At 42.6% G+C, this 16,910-nt stretch overlaps 1 protein-coding gene across 1 annotated transcript in view; it reads right to left on the reverse strand.

The window, feature by feature from the left end:
• Window positions 1–8,814, reverse strand: part of LOC135884651 (NAD(P) transhydrogenase, mitochondrial-like) — a 70,168-nt gene extending 61,354 nt beyond the window's left edge. Inside the window, exon 1 of the mRNA XM_065412128.1 lies at window positions 8,676–8,814. Coding sequence (XP_065268200.1) covers window positions 8,676–8,814 — 139 coding nt within the window. The remainder of the gene's footprint in view (window positions 1–8,675) is intronic.
• Window positions 8,815–16,910: the final 8,096 nt, after the last annotated feature.

The following is a 16,910-nucleotide window of genomic DNA, read 5'->3' on the forward strand; positions in this document are numbered from 1 at the left end:
ATTCCAGTTCCACTGATCGCAAGATACATGCTGCCCACTTTCCTCCTGAGGTGGAGTGGGTATGACTGGTTCTGAAGGCTCATCTTTCTTTCGCAGAACTTCAGGCAACTTATTTTAAAGGTGGCCAGTGTATACTGGCAGTGAAACAATCTGAGCAGTTTTCCAATAACCCTTATGAATTCGTCTTTTGATGTCAGTTTGGTAATTAATTTAATGTATGTTTCACTGTGTATCATACCATCTGAATGAGATTCGGGGCTGATAATCTGTGGATCTCACCAGAGCAGCCTACAAATCACAATTTATTATTTTTCTTTCCTTTTGGTTGAATTCTACCATGATAAAAGTGATTATATTGCTCTCTTAATGCATTGTTCTGTTGTATTTCTAAAAAATGCTACCTAATTCTTCTCCTAGATATCAAAGTCATACATTCTCTGTCAGGGGTTTTAGATTCTATTAGCAATTTAAAATGAAATATAGTACCAGAAAGTATTGTTACCACATGAATACTTTCTGTGCTTGGGTACTTTTCTCCTGCTCCACTGGATCCTACCACAGCCAAGATGATAGTCTAAAATGGCAGATTAAACATGGCACTAGGATCCAGGATTTTCTCAGTTTTAATCCCAGCCTGCCACTCATTGCATAGCCCTAGCAAAGACATTAACTTCGGTGTTTTAATTTCTCTATCTGTAAAACAGGGATAATATGGCTTACCTAATAAGGGTGTTCTGAGGATGAGATGCTTTGGAAATGTAAAGCACTAAGCAGAGATGGGTCCAACTCACAAAGTGGAGATTAGTGACAAACTGCTCTAGAGTTTTGGTTGTTCAGATGTGGGGCTGAATTCTGTTCTTTTGTCAGCCTAAATCTGGAGCAAATCCATTAACTTCAGGACATTTCTGTAAAACAGATTCTCGCTCCCCAGGTTATGGTTCAAGCTAGTCTCTGGTGGCAGTAATTATAGACCACATTCTCAAGCCTATATGAGTAAAGTTACGTGCCTAAATAATTAATTATGAGTCTAAATAGCAATTTAAGTGTCCCACAGAGGTAAAAGCCTGGGACATCAAAGTCCGAAAATATGGCTATAGGTAACTGACCATCTCTGTCCCGTTTTGGCCTAATGGACTTCAAGTTTCATATTTTAGGTGTCTAGAGTTAGAGTTTTTTGGAGAAGAGGAGGTGGTGGCAGTAAGTGGAGCTTAAATATTGGGAATTCTAAGGCACATAGCACCAAGAAATGAGATTGTGAAGAGGAGGTTACTCACCCTGTGCAGTAACTGAGGTTCTTTGAGATGAGTATCCCTGTGGGTGCTCCACTCCAGGAGATGGTGCATCCCTGCGCCTTAGCTTGGAGATTTTTACAGCAGTACTTGTACCGGTCGCGCGCACGCAGAGCCTGCCTCCCCCCCCTCCCCCCCCACCTGCCCCGCTCTGAGTGTACCTTAATAGTTTGCGTGCACGACCGGTCTCCTCAGTTCCTTCTCTACAACGGAGGCTACCCCAACTCCGAAGTAGAAGGGAGGAGGGTGGGTAGTGGAGCACCCACAGGAACACATCTCAAAAAACGTCAGTTACTGGACAGGGTGAGTAACCTCCTCTTCTTCTTCTTTGAGAGGTGTCCCTGTGGGTGCTCTACTCCAGGTAACTTAAAAGCAGTGTATCTCAAGGAGGTAGGGACTTCAGATTTGGTAGGAATGCAGTAGATAATACAGCTCTGTCTTTGCGTGCCCTGGATTTCAACTTGCTGCAGTGGGCACATTTCTGGGGGATGTGGGACTCCCCCAAACATTTTATACATTTAGAGTGGCCATCTGAAAGAGGGATGGCATCATTACAATTAGAGCAGCGCTTAAAACCTGGAGAGCCAGGCATGTCGGAAGCGGCTGCGCTGACAGGAACAAAAAGGTTTTTTTGGGGGGGGGGGGTTGTTTGTTTTTTTGTTTTGAAGAGAAGAGAAGAGAAGAGAAGAGAAGAGAAGAGAAGAGAAGAGAAGAGAAGAGAAGAGAAGAGAAGAGAAGAGAAGAGAAGAGAAGAGAAGAGAAGAGAAGAGAAGAGGGTACCTAACTAATACCGGTAAGCTAAACTAAGAGGGGAAAAAGTTGAACAAGGGAGAGAAGAAATTCTCTAATGAGTCTGCTGAGCTCCATCTCAGGCCGGGGACTGTAGAGAAGGAACAGAGGAGACCGGTCGCACCAGGGCCGGCTTTAGCAAGAGCGGGGCCCGATTTCTGGGAGCGGGGCTTGCGTGCCGGAGCCAAGCCGAGCCGAGCCGCGGGGGCCGGGCTGGGCCGGAGCCAAGCCGGGGGGCCGGAGCCAAGCCGAGGGGGCCGGGCCAGAGCCGAGCCGAGCCTGGGGGCCAGACCCGAGACGGACCCGAGCCGAGGGGGCTGGGCCGGGCCGGACCCAAGCTGAGCCGCGGGGGCCGGAGCCCCTGGGGCCGGGCCGGCGCGCTCGGCCGGAACCGGGGCCGGAGTGAGCTGCTCGGCCGGGGCTGGACTGGGCTGCGCCGTGCCTCCCCAGAGCCCTTCTCACGCCCCCCGCCACCCCAGCTTACCTGGTGCTGCCTGCCTGCCTGCCTGCCCGCCCCTGCTTCTTTTCAGACTTCCCGCGAACCTCTGATTCACGGGAAGCAGGGGAGGGGGAGGAGCAGGGGGCGGAGCTTTCAGGGGAGGGGAGGAGGGGGAAGTGAGCTGGGGGCGGGGTGGAGAGCTGCGGCATGGGGCCCTCTTAGCGCGGGGCCCGATTCAGCCGAATCGGCTGAATCGGCCTAAAGCCGGCCCTGGGTCGCGCACACGTACTATTAAGGTACACTCAGAGCGGGGGGGCAGGCTCTGCCTGTGCGCGACCAGTACGAGTACTGCTGTAAATATCTCCGAGCGAAGGTGAAGGGACACACCAACACCTGGAGTGGAGCACCCACAGGGACATCCTTTGAAGAAGAACCTAATTTTCCACTGCTCTGCACCTTGTGTGGGCATTTACAGCTGTGCAAAGCAGTAGGGGTAAAATGCTAACAAATGAGAACAATCATGTTTTCACAATCACTATACAAAGGTATCAGTGCCTGCACAAGGTCCTGGCCAATGGGGAATGAGGTACGACTTCACTACTGGTTCAAGTATTAGCTTATGAACTGACTGATTCCAGATCACATATCTGGGCTAAGAGAAATGGGAATCTGGAGAATTTCACACCAAGATCAACATTTCAGGACATGGATATTATTTGTACACACAGTACACAGAAGAATAAAGAGCATATATTCACCTTCCAGGGGGAAAAAACAAACAAACAAACTACTCTTTGTGTCCAGAAAGAGTGTCTTTGTGACACCCCACTTCCCCACCCATGAGGAAGCTGCTTTTGCTGTGAAATGTTGAGGGGCTTTTACAGCTCAACTCACTGGCATTTTTTGTTCCGTGTGTAAATAAAATACAAGTGAAAGAGAAGGAAGCATTTTCCTACATAAACTGGCTGGCCATCTGCATACATTTGATCTTTTATTCTTCTATGAATCCTGGAAGTTGCTGGCAAAGACAGTCATGGGGATTTTTGTTCTCTTTTGGTTGTCTAATGAATGTTATTTGTTTTTAAATTTCTCCTATTGCAAATTCCTATTTAAAACAACAGATTAAAGACTTTGTGGAAATAGATGGATTTGCAACAAATTAAAAGTTTCTGGGTGAAGATAAAAGGGGTAAAAATAGGGTTGACATCATGGAAGGGTTCTACTATAGCCTACCAAATCAGGAAGTGGAGGTGGATGAGGCATTTTTAGAACAAACAATCGAAGTATCCAAAACACAAAACCTGATGATAATGGGGGCTTAATTACCCAGACATCTGTTGGCAAAGTAAGAACATAAGAACATAAGAACGGCCGTACCGGGTCAGACCAAAGGTCCATCTAGCCCAGTATCCTGTCTACCGACAGTGGCCAATGCCAGGTGCCCCAGAGGGAGTGGACCAACAGGCAATGATCAAGTGATCTCTCTCCTGCCATCCATCTCCATCCTCTGACAAACAGAGGCTAGGGACACCATTCCTTACCCATCCTGGCTAATAGCCATTAATGGACTTAACCACCATGAATTTATCCAGTTCTCTTTTAAACGCTGTTATAGTCCTAGCCTTCACAACCTCCTCAGGTAAGGAGTTCCACAAGTTGACTGTGCGCTGCGTGAAGAAGAACTTCCTTGTATTTGTTTTAAACCTGCTGCCTATTAATTTCATTTGGTGACCCCAAGTTCTTGTAATACAGTAAAACACAAAATTTCCAGTAAGCTCTTGGAATGTATTGGGGACAATGTTTTGTTTCAGAAAGTTGAGGAAGTAACTGGGGGACAGCCATTTTAAACTTGATTCTGACCACCAGGAAGGAATTGGTAGAGACTCTGAAGGTGGAAGGCAATTTGGGTGAAAGTGACCATGACATGACAGATTCTAAGGAAAGGAAGGAGTGACAGCAGCATTATAAGGACAAGGGATTTCACAAAAAGCAGGCTTTAATAAACGCAGAGGAGTGGTAGGTAAGGTCTCATGGGAAGAAAATTTAAGGGAAAAAGGAGTTCAGGAGAGCTAGCAGTGTCTCAAGGAGACAGTACTAAAGGCACAACTGCAAACTATCCTGATGAGAAGGAAAGACAGGAAGAATAGTAAGAGGCTAAAATGGCTCCCTCAGGAGCTCTTTAGTGACCTAAAAATCAGAAAGAAATCCTACAAAAAGTGGAAACATGAATGAATTGCTAAGGAGGAGTACAAAAGAATAGCAAAACCTTGTTGGAACAAAATCAGAAAGGCTAAGGCACAAAATGAGTTACACCTAGCCAGGGACATAAAAGACAATAATAAGAGGTTCTTTAAATACATTAGGAGCAAGAGAAAGACAAAGTAAAGTGTATGTGTGTTACTTAGCGGGGAAAGGAGAGCTAATGACTGATGACATCAAGATGGCTGAGGTGTTTAATGCCTACTTTGCTTCAATCTTCAATAAAAAGGTTAATAGTGACCAGATACTCAATATAATTAATATTAACAACAAGGGGGGAAGGAATGCAAGGCAAAATAGGAAAAGAACAGGTTAAAGAATATGTAGATAAATTAGGTGTATTCAAGTCAGAAGGGCCTGATGAAATTCATCGTAGGGTACTTAAGGAACTAGATGAAGCAATCTTGGAACTGTTAGCAATTATCTTTGAGAACTCATGGAGAACAGTTGAGGTCCCAGACAACTGGAGAAGGGCAAACACAGTACATATTTTTAAAAGGGGGAACAAAGAGGACCTGGGGAATTATAAACCAGTCAGCTTAACTTCAATACTTGGAAAGAACTTGGAACAAATGATCAAACAATCAGTTCAAAGCACTTAGAGGATAATAAGGGTTATAAGGAATAGCCAGCATGGATTTGTCAAAAACAAATCATGCCAAACCAACCCAATTTCCTTCTTTGACAGGGTTACTGGCCTAGTGGATATCAGGGAAGACAGTAGATGTGATATCTTGATTTTACTAAGGCTGTTGATACAGTCCCACATGACATTGCCATAAGCAAACTAGGGAAATGTGGTCTAGATGAAATTACTATAAAGTGGGTGCAAAACTGGTTGAAATACCATACTTATATTAGTTATCAATGGTTCATGGTCAAAATGGGAGCACGCATCTAGTGAGATTCTGCAGAATCAGTCTTGGGTGTGGTACTATTCAATATTTTCATTCATGACTTAAAAACTGCAGCTGACATGAAGCTGGGAGGGGGTTTCAAGCACTTCTGAGGACAAGATTAGAATTCAAAAGGGCCCTGACAAATTGGAGAATTGGTCTGAAATTAACAAGATGAAATTCAGTAAAGACAAACGCAAAGTACTACACTTAGGAAGGAAAAATCAAATGCACAACTACAAAATGGGGAATAACTGGCTAGGCACTAAAACTACTGAAAAGGATATGGGGAGGTATAGTGGATCATAAATTGAATGAATCAATGTGATGCTGTTGCGAAAAAGGCTAATATTCTTGGGTGTAATAAGAGGAGTGTTATGTAAGACATTGGAGGTAAAGTGTCCTGCTATACTCAGCACTGATAGGGCCTTCTCTGGAGTCCTGTGTCCAATTCTGGGCACCACAATTTAGGAAGGATGTGGATAATAAACTGGAGAGTCCACACGAGATCAACTAAAATGATAAAAAGTTTAGAAAATCTGACCTTGAGGAAAGGTTAAAAAAAATTAGGCATGTTTAGTCCTGAAAAAAGAAGACAGGTGAGGAGGGCTTCAAATATGTTAAGGGCTATTATAAAAAGAGGACAGGGATCAATTGTTCTCCATGGCCCCTGAAGGTAGGACAAGCGGTATTGGGCTTAATCTGCATCAGTGGAGATTTAAGTAAGATATTAGGAAAAACTTTCTAACTATAATGGTAGTTAAGCTCTGGAATAGGCTTCCAAGGAAGGTTGTAGAATCCCCACTGTTGGAAGTTTTTAAGAACAGGTTGGACAAACATCTGTCAGGGATGGCCTAAGTTTACCTGGTCCTGCCTCAGTACCGGGGCCTGGACTTGACGACCTCTCAAGGTTCTTTCCAGCCCTACATTTCTATGATTCTATGAAAATACAATCATACAGGAAAACAACTAAAATGGTACATAGTACAGGTGACCTCTGTATGGTATTTCTAATGCCTCTGCTGTCTACTTTACACAGTACAGGTCAGGGATCTCCTACAGCTCTCTGGCACCATCTACCTCCTCGAGACTACATGGATGGTTCTTCATGTGGCCAGAGTTGGCAAGAAGGTAGCATGTGCATAGGTCAGCGAGTTGTGAATGGGGGATGTACCTTCTTCCTGCCAGCCCAATGGAGCTTAGTTTGAAGAGGTAACATAGCCTCACAGCCCCTCCAAACTAGATAACCCTCTTGATGGTAGACCTTGGACAGGAAGGGGATGTCAGGAAACATGGTTCAAATGTGGCCAACAGGGCCCCCAACCAAATAATTTGGGGGAAATGTTTCCTCCACCTACACCTTTTCTGTCAGGTATTTCCATGGGATGAGGTGATCTGACCCAGCCACATTAGTAGCAACACACATAAATACCTCCTGTATTAACTCACACCACCACACACAAGATCCAAGAATCTATGATTCCCATGAGAACCCTAATCTTCTTGAGAGAAGAAGAAAGTAGTGACTGTTCGATGACAGGCAGGAAGTTATTATTTCCTGTCCCGTTACATGTCTATTAGTCCAGTTCTTCAGCATTCCAGTTGTGGTTCACTTTTTGGTGGCACTGAGGCATCAAGAGTTGCCTCACCATTTCTGGAAATTGATCAGCATTTGGTAAAATTTCCCTGACATATCGTAAAATAAATACACACCAGCTTGCCTGCTACAAAGCAATGTAACAATAGCCCTAGATTACTAGATGGTTAAAACTGTTAAACTAGTTGCTTAAACCAAATAATTGCAAGGATCTCACTAGAAAGGATTCACCTTTTCTCTGTTACCTCAGTACTTTCTAATCAAGTCTTTTATTATAATGAACATGCTGGAGATTAATTTCATAATCTTATCATTAGGACCGTGAATTTGATTTCTGAAGGAATCTGTATAAATCCTGGTATTTGAATAAAGCCAAATAAACCAGAATCTCTCAATACTGGTGTATATGATTTTTTTACTGGTGTTTCCCTCTTCTGGGCCTGAAGAACATTGGAAATGGTAAACTGCCACACTTTCTCGACCATCCAGGAACTAGAATCCTGTCAAAAGACCAGCCCTCCCACTGTTCCAGGCTCCTGAGGAACTCAACGTGCCTGTGGAAAAATATACATACAAATGGAGGTGTACAAATACAAACATGGAGCCTACACACACACACACACGTGTGTGCACATTCCTTCTTCCCACCCCACCACCCCCCACAACTGTCTGCTGCAGATATTTATAAAAAGGGTTTTTTAATTATTGTTCAGGTCTTGATCCTGTGGCATTGACAGCAGTGGAGTTTTATCCCTAGGAGCAGGATTTAGCCCTTTGTCAACAGTGAGTCTTTCACTCTAAGGCCATGTTTACAGAGTCCTGTGCAACAGGAATAATACCTGCTGGCTCCTTTACATCATTTTTCGCAATAACAGTACCTGGCAACTGGCCAGCGATAACTTAGAAAATCTTCACTGGGCAAGTCATTGGAAGTCCAGTGAGTTCAAAAATTAACCCAAATATTATTCTGTACAGTGGTCACTTAACTACAGTATTGGCAGTAGATGGATGAATTTCCACAATTTTAAAAAACGTTCTGAAGCTCAGTGAGCTCTTGAGCCTAAACTTACTTCTGCCTCATAATAGATCAAATTCTTCTCCCTTTCATACTGGTGTATGTCAATGTGGCTGAGGTCAGAGACTGACCCTGTATATTTCTATTAATAAAAAAACAGATCAACCTCTTTTCAAATTAAGGGCCAGTTCAATATCTGAGTGAATGAAATATAGTGTATTTTTACAAATGCAAATCATTGTAGAGATTTTTCTGTTATACATGACATTGACCTCCAGATGACCTCTGTAACAGAAAATAAGCCTCCACAACATTATGATCCATTTGAAAATAAAACTACAGCATTATGACAACAGCATTTACATACAGTCAAATCAAATACATATTGTACCTTTGGCTGTCTGTTGATTCCATAAGATTTGGAAAGTTCTAAAAGAACGTTGTCCGGTTGCTGGCTGCAGTGTGCTAGAATTTATACTGTGAAGCAAGGGCACTGAGCAACTGGTGATGCATCGCACTAGACCAGCCATCCCAGCAAATTCTGGGGACAGAACACTCCTCTGTGCCCTTGATGTTGGTCCAGTTGCCCTGTAGATATAAAAGCCATATTGAAACCAAGTTGCTTGATTAACCCGGCTCAAATCTGCATAGTTTTATGTTTAAAGGGGCAAGAAGAAAACTCAGCAATATTCCTTTAATATTACTGTAGAATGACTGAGTACAAGGCCTTTGCATCAGGTGATGCATGTGGAATTGAAAGCTGATGACTTGCCTAGGCACTCTGCCAGGTCACTGAACCAGCCAGACTTGAGCTACATTCAAAATTACAAACAAATTGGGCAAAAGCTTGCACTAGATTGTCCTGACTTTTAATTCCGCAATCCAGTATAATTACTTTATTTCCAACAGGAGTTTACTCAGACTACTCAAAAAAAAAAAATCTTACACCACCAGACCGGTATGTGCAAAGGAACAACCTGTTCATGCTGAAGTAGTTTCTGCTTTTCATTGAGGACTGCTCACTGATTGAATTTCTGAGAGACATAATAGTGAAGTGAAGCAATGAGTTCCATACTCACACCACATAGCACTACATGAAAATAAAATCTCAATAATAGAAGTTAGAACATAGCTGGCAAAGGGTCCTTGGAGGACAGTCCATAGATCACTGCTGTCTCTTTAAAACTCATTTGCCTCCAAACACCAGTCTACTGACATCATGGCTGCACATGGTACACGTCATATATTACACTCACACATGTTCATCAGTCTTACACTGACATTTTTATCTGGGCCGTTTTAATCAGTTTAAAAGCAAATATCTTGGCTTTGTTTTACTTCATTTGGTAGCTGTCAGAAAGGAAAACAAACCCCAGGTACACAGTTACTGCAAACAGTAACATTTGTAGGTGTCATTAGAATTCTATGCTGGGCAGACATAGAGGGGAGGAAAGAGTCAGGTTCAAAATGGGAAGTGCAGTTGGTGGTACGTTGCTAGAAACTCACAGCACACACCTACAATCCCAGAATTCCTAATCACCACAACATAACATTCAATATTCTATGTTTTCTGTCCCAAATGCTCCATCCCAGTCTCACCCTCGAACCTGACCCCAGATCTCTGGATGAGAGATTATGGGGAGGATGCTTTCCTTCATTGACGGTATGAGAGAGCATTGCTGGACAACCCCAGGCAATCAAAAAATCACGAGTCAGCCCCAAAATCATGAGATTGACCTGAAAAAAAAAACCACAAGATTTTTTTTTCAGAATAATACATTTTGGGTTCCTTTTATTTGCCTACTGGTTTGGGGGCCCTTGCATGTCACATTTTCAAGCTTTTGTCTGCAGCCATGAGGGTTAGAACCTCTTTTTAAATAAAAGCTGAGATTCTCATGTATTTACATGACTTCTGGAGCTGAGGCTTTAAGGAAAAGAACAAATATTGTGCAACTTACAGTAAAATTGCTAGAGTTAGCAACACTGAATTCTCTGGGGATGAAAAAAAAAGGAAGAACACCATTCCATCACAGCTCCCCCATCTGAATCGTGGCTTTACTTTAGACATCTACACTAGATTGACATGTGAGTAAATGCACCGAGCTTTACCTTTCTCACTCCAGCTCCAGAGTAATCATTCTCAACCAGCAAGCAATCTAGTCAATGCATCCCAAAACATAGCGCTAGGTTCTAAAGAATTTCAGTCCCTTTTCTTCTTATTGGACAATAGTTTTAGAGAAACATCCCCCTCCTCCCCCCAGGCCCTTTTTCATTCCACTTCAACAGGGTGCAGGGAAGTGAAGGGCCCTGTGTCTTTCAGTACTGATCTTTAATGCTGTTAAGATTGGGATATGGATGTGTTTCCATGATACGCTTCTGTTTCTCCAGTGGTTTACAGAGTTCAATCAGGCTGAAATTAAATTAAATTAAATTAAATTGTACAGGACATTAGTCCATAATGCAGGCCAGCAGCTTTCAGTAATGAAAAAAATATTGAAAGAAGTGGTTACTGTACAGTAATTACTACTTCTTGTACCACTAGCACATTCTGTATGCAATTACATGGGAAAATAATGTTAATTGTTAAGATTAATTAACCACATAACCCACACTCACCACCCTGAAAATTCAGAATTAAAAACTTAGCAGCTCCTTAAATGATAACTGCATTATGATGGACCATTCGTTCACACACACACATACCATTAGGCAAATCTATTTTCCAAAGGTGGCCTAACTGTGTGGAGAGCTATATACATATGTCATAGACTAAGTGTAGTTCATTATCAAAATATATGGTTCCAAAATTTGGTTTTTGTTAAATTATACATAAATCATGTATTAAAGCTTATTTTTCACAATATCCTTCTTCTGAGGTCACTAAACAAGCAAAAATACATTATAATTAGCAGCTATAACACTGATTCCATAAACCAGCACAATACATTACTTATTTCAAGATTTACAAATCAAAATCTTGGAGCTGAGCACACTGGAAATATAAATTGGCATCTTAATTTTATATCTTGGGCCCACCTCTGCTTAGTGCTTATACAGAGCTCTACATTTTCAAAGCACTATGAAAAACATTAACTGGTTAGTTCTCACAACACTTCTGCAGTAAGCATTATGTCCATTTTACATGTGGGCTCAGTGAGGCAGAGATGCTAAGATACTTTGGATAAGGCCACAAAGAGAGACAGCACTAAAGCAGGGATTAGAATACAGGGTTTCCTGGCTCCCATCCCTTTACATCAGACCTCTTGACCCATGTTGAATCTCTGACTAAATTCATCTACCAAACTAACAGAATTTCTATTTCCTACTTATTTATCCTGGAAATAAACTTCCTCAGACAATCAGAACAAAGACCTATTTCTCCTTTTCCAGATACAAATAAATAAATAATAATACTAATAATTATGGTTATTAATAATAATAATCACAAAAAACAACCAAAAAAAAATCCAACTGCTTATAGATAAGGGACAAATCCTGCACTGATAGGCCTCTTCATGCTTCACCCCTGTAGGGATAGGGAACTACTGACCTAGTAAGAATCTGCAAAACTCAGATTTGGCTCACAACACATTTGGTACCCACATATTACCTACATTCAGCTCTGCATGACAAAAAGAAAAATATTAATGTTCAGTCAAATTCAACTATAGATTTGGAATTTACCCTCCCCTACAATAGCATGATAACCAGACAACACTGATTCATATGGCTGAAGGAAATACAGCCTGATTCTTCTGAACGTTTGGGCAAAACTTTTCGAAATGTTATCCGTTTAACACCAAGCTGCTGGATGTGGCAGAGTTAGTTACCTATTTTATGTTTATATTTTCAGCATAATGCTGATATCTGCAGTTCATCCTTACATGAAAACCCCCCAAAAAGTCTCCCACAACTGTTCTGTTGCAGCCTCAAGGTCTGTGGGAGATTTATAAGCCTATCTCGGATTAGTTTACAAGGCCTGATCATGATTTCCTTTACTGCAGGTTTGCACCATTCATTTCAGTGAGGGTTCTCCTGATTTGCACCAGCATAACTTGGATCCGACACAGGCCCAGTGTGTAGAAACCTTATATTCATGCCCTAGTAGATTGTACTGTGACCCCTGATTTTGAAAGGTAGGGCAGCCTTGCCACATCTCACTCACTGGGAAGGAGATTCCTTCATTTAGGGAGTAGTTTTAAAGACAGACAGACACACCTTGCTCTTGGCCTGAAGGATTTTGCTGTGTGTTTGAAGGCGACATTTAAAATCTCATTCGCACTGACACAGCAGTCCTAGCCTTTGAAGAAGGGCACCAGCAGGGGTAAGACCCTTTTTCCCCATGAAAAAAGAGTTGACAGTGATAATAGCAGGGCCTGGAAAGGCAAGTGGGACATGTTGAAGAAAGAAGAGGAAGACTAAGGTAAGACTAACCTGAGATTGGTGTCCTTAGGAGTGAGCTCTGCCCCCCATGAGATACAAAGGACAGGCCAGCAGGGAAGCTGACAGTCAGTCAGTGACCTTCACACCAGCAGCTCACTGGCTGTGGGCACAAGTAGATTTGTATGGTCTATAAATAGGCACCATGTGATCTGAAGGCACGTTAAATTTGGCACTGGCAACATGAAGACTCTCACAGCAAAACACACAGGGGGTTCCTGGCAGCCTGCCTATAGCCCTGACATTTGCAAACCTTCCTGCAACAGTTGGAGACTGCAACCTGCAATAACTAACCTAACAGCCAGCCCCATAGCACTGTCCCTGTAAGCCCAGCAGGGGGCAGTAGGCTCAGGTACTTACATGCAGTGGTCCCTCTGCCCCAGGACCTAACTCCTTGGGAAAATAAAGACATGATGTTGGCTTGTAGCTGTTGTTTCGCTTTGCCTGTCTTGCCTCTTTTCCTTTTGTTTAAAAGAGAGTCAACCTGTAAGACGCAATCAGACCTGGGGTTACAGTAAGGGGGAGTGGAAGTGGAGCTCCCTCTCCTTTCCCTGGCTTGGGGGAGCAGAGCGTCTCCCCATAGAAACCCTCCTTAGCAGTGGCAGGGAAAGCTCTTCCTCTTGTTTCACACTTGAATCACCAATCACACCGGCATTTTCTTTTGCAATAGATGTTGTGAGTGCTTTGAGGTTCTTCCAGCTGATATAAGATATAATGTTTTGTATCATTTCTGCAGAACATTCCTGTGTTTTTATAAGAGCAGCAACATTCCAGCAAAGTTCTCATAGCACTCAAAACTTTACATACTGATTACTATACAAGAGATCCCTTTACTCATCAAGTGAAATGCGTCGGTCTCTGGGAGAAAAACAAGCTTCACCCCTGGGCTATTCCTAAATTCATTTGGGCCTCATGCAGGAAGAATTATTGCATGCAATTATTGTACATTACATAGGGGTTATAGACCAAGTTCATCCAAAGCAATAATTAGTCCTCTCCACTCAGCCTCTAGTAATTCTGCTTACTCTTCCTGACTTAGCACGGCCCCACATTTCCACACAGTGACTGAGTTATCCCTCCTTCTAACTAGTATTGCCTCCCTCACCTCTGCTGCTAGATTTCCTGAGCCTGTTTATTTTCTTTTGCTTAGCAGTTTACATGATTAGTGAAATACCCCAGAATGCCAGAGCTGCTGTTCTCTCGCTTTTGTGAATACTAGACTCCTGCGCAGAATTCTAAAATCATTCATCTAAATGTGGTGATGAGTCAGTCAGGAGCAGGATGCTCATGACATTCCCAAGTACTCCTGTTATTTTTCCCTTCCCAATGTGTTCCTCATTTTCTAGGTGTCCAATCTGAGACACCTGGTGTTTGATTTGCATTACATCCGGTGCTGTACACGCACAATTGCAACTCAGGTCAAAAGGAACTGTGCTCTGAACAGATGAAGTGGTATAAACTGCTAAGTTCTCTGAAAAATCAGGCCTTAGGCATCTCAAATTGGGAACCCAAAATTACTGGACACTTTTGGCCTTAATATCTCTGTGTCTCAGTTCCCTATCTGTAAAATTGGGATAATAATATCCCCATCATCTCACCAGGATGTTGTGAATATAAAATCATTAATATTTGTGAAGCTCTCAGATACTATAGTGCTGAGTGTCATAGGAAAGCCCACGAAGAAATTAGTGATTCTGCTTTCCAGAGCACAGTTTGAATAATGTGCAGTAAAATAAGGCCTGGGGCTACATTTTAAACAACCAGGAGAAAACAGAATATTGACATTATGGGGAAACAACTGCATTAGACAACATTATGTCTGCATTAGGGTTACTATGCATGGACAGCATGATTCTAAAATAAAATACAAATTCTTGAAGGCATTGATCTTTACAGAAGATGGGAACATAGCCCTTCATGGAAGAGAAATGGTAAAATCCGGTCTGGTTCATAGTGGAAATGGAAATCTTGATCCATGGGATAAAACTTCAGATTTTTTTTTTCTAACATTTGGTCAAAGCTTCTTCTCAAACTTTGCCAAGGACAAATGAATAATACATTATTACAAGTGTAACCACATCCTGCATAAAACTATACAATCACATTTCTGGAATCTGATCTGATGTACACAATATGTATGGAAATAAACAAGTACATTTTTTAAGTTTCATTAAAGTCTGAGCACGACAGCATTCACATGCTAAAGGACCTGCTATTCCACAGTTACGGGACCCTTTCTAGATGTTATTAATGTACAGAGTCTGTTCTCCCGATAGCCAATGGCAATGTCAGAAATTCCTAAATTGCTGCAAGCAGTTTGTCTTTCTTGTGGCTATGGTGATGATACAGCTCTGTTAAAAACAGACAAGCAATAACTGTGTGCTTTACACATCATTTCCAAAACAGTCATGATGCAATGCGTTCCTTTTCCATGTTGTATCAAATAATGTATTGAAATGTAATAATGTAAATCTGCCTGTGCAGTACTTGTGCATTTTGATTTATATTAAAATTCTCATGTCCTGGATGTTTTTATGAGGATTTCTGAAGGGGTATTGGCCACATCTGTTATTTAGGCATCCAGAACACCTTAGGGTCTAACAAGATGCCTAGATTGGGAACTGTATCACAAATGGCAGCTTCGCTCCTTCAACCAAGGGGGTCATTCTTCACCCGTTCTTCTGGTTGCTTCCCTCAATCGATCAGCATTACCAGAATCTTCTGTGACTGAGCTTTAGCAAGCTAGGTCTCAGCCATACACATTTAACAGGGAAAGAGGACAGAACCCTGTGATACCCCACAAAACAGCACCCTTAGGAGAGATTAAAAATTGCCCTAAAGTGCCTTCTGGATGTCTCACCATGGAAAGAGAACAGCTATTTAATCTATCCTTGTTAGGGACCTGTCTCAAGGTGAACTCACCACCAGAGCATCTCCTCCTGCTAGGACAGGATGTAGCAGGGGTTCTTCACCACCCTGTTGTCTGTCATCTGGTGCTGTAGCTGTTTGCAGTTTCCATGGCCTAGCACTCCAGTCAGGTCACTTTTCAGTTCAGTCCCTTCCCTAGGAAACAAAAAAGTAAAAAAAGAAACAGGTAACATCTAATGGCCTTTATGCCAGGCCTTCGGCTCGTCAGTCTCTCTGCCTCTTCTAGTGTTGAGGCTTGTGTTTCCCCTCTTGCTGGGGGAATAGGGGAAGCTAGGCCAGGCCTATCCTCTCCCTCTGGGTTCCAGCCCATTGACCCTATGTTAGGCAGGTAAGCACTGCTCCTTACAATCCTTCACTGTTTCCCTGAGCTACTCCTACCTTTCCGTCACTTGTACACATCTCTCACCAAGCTGTGGACTCCACTATTTCTGCTCTGGAGTTCTATCTCCTGGGGCATCTTCTTCACAGCCAGCTACTGTGGAGCTTCCCCAAGGCCACTTTCAGCCCCTCTGGCAGCAGCCCTTCTCTGTCTGAGCGGCAGCTGTTTATGCCAGCTGTTGTTAATTGGCCCCTTAGTTGCAGCTGGAGGGACAATTGGTCCATCAATTAACTCCCTCTTGGCTTTCACAGTATTGGGAGGTCTATACAGCCTGTCACCGGACCACACACATGTCAAAACCACCTCATGGTCAGTGGTACCAAAGCTGCTCATAGAGCTAAAAGAATCAGCATGGACATTTTATCCTCCCGGATTGCCTGGAGGCCACCACTGCAGTTTCTGCCCCATATCCATGCTACAACCTTCCTCAGCAACTTTCTCAAAATGGAAGATTGGAAACAAGACACAAGTTAGCAATCAGTGAGGGCTGATGGGCACCTGCAGCTCCCATTGATTTAATCTGGAATTGGATAACCAGCACATCCGAAAATCAGGCCCAAGGCATCACAAATTGAGACATCAAAAATCAGTGGAAAATGTTGACCCTAAAATGTCTACATCTCCGCTTCCCCATCTGTTAAGTGGAGGGGTATTGGAAGGCTCATTTTATTAGTATTTTACATGTAGCACTTTACAAATACTAAGTATAATTTTTCTTCACAATTATTTAAGCTTCCATATTGCATTAATCTAAATGTATATGGTTTATATGACTGCGTTAATAAAACAGTAAACCTTATTGCATTGCTGTAAACAGTACAAAGTAAGCAACATGAATCTGAAAGCCGTAAAACTTTCTCTGCCTAATTTTTAGACTGC

Source organism: Emys orbicularis, chromosome 10 (genome assembly GCF_028017835.1).
Source record: "Emys orbicularis isolate rEmyOrb1 chromosome 10, rEmyOrb1.hap1, whole genome shotgun sequence".
Lineage (NCBI taxonomy): Eukaryota > Metazoa > Chordata > Testudines > Emydidae > Emys > Emys orbicularis.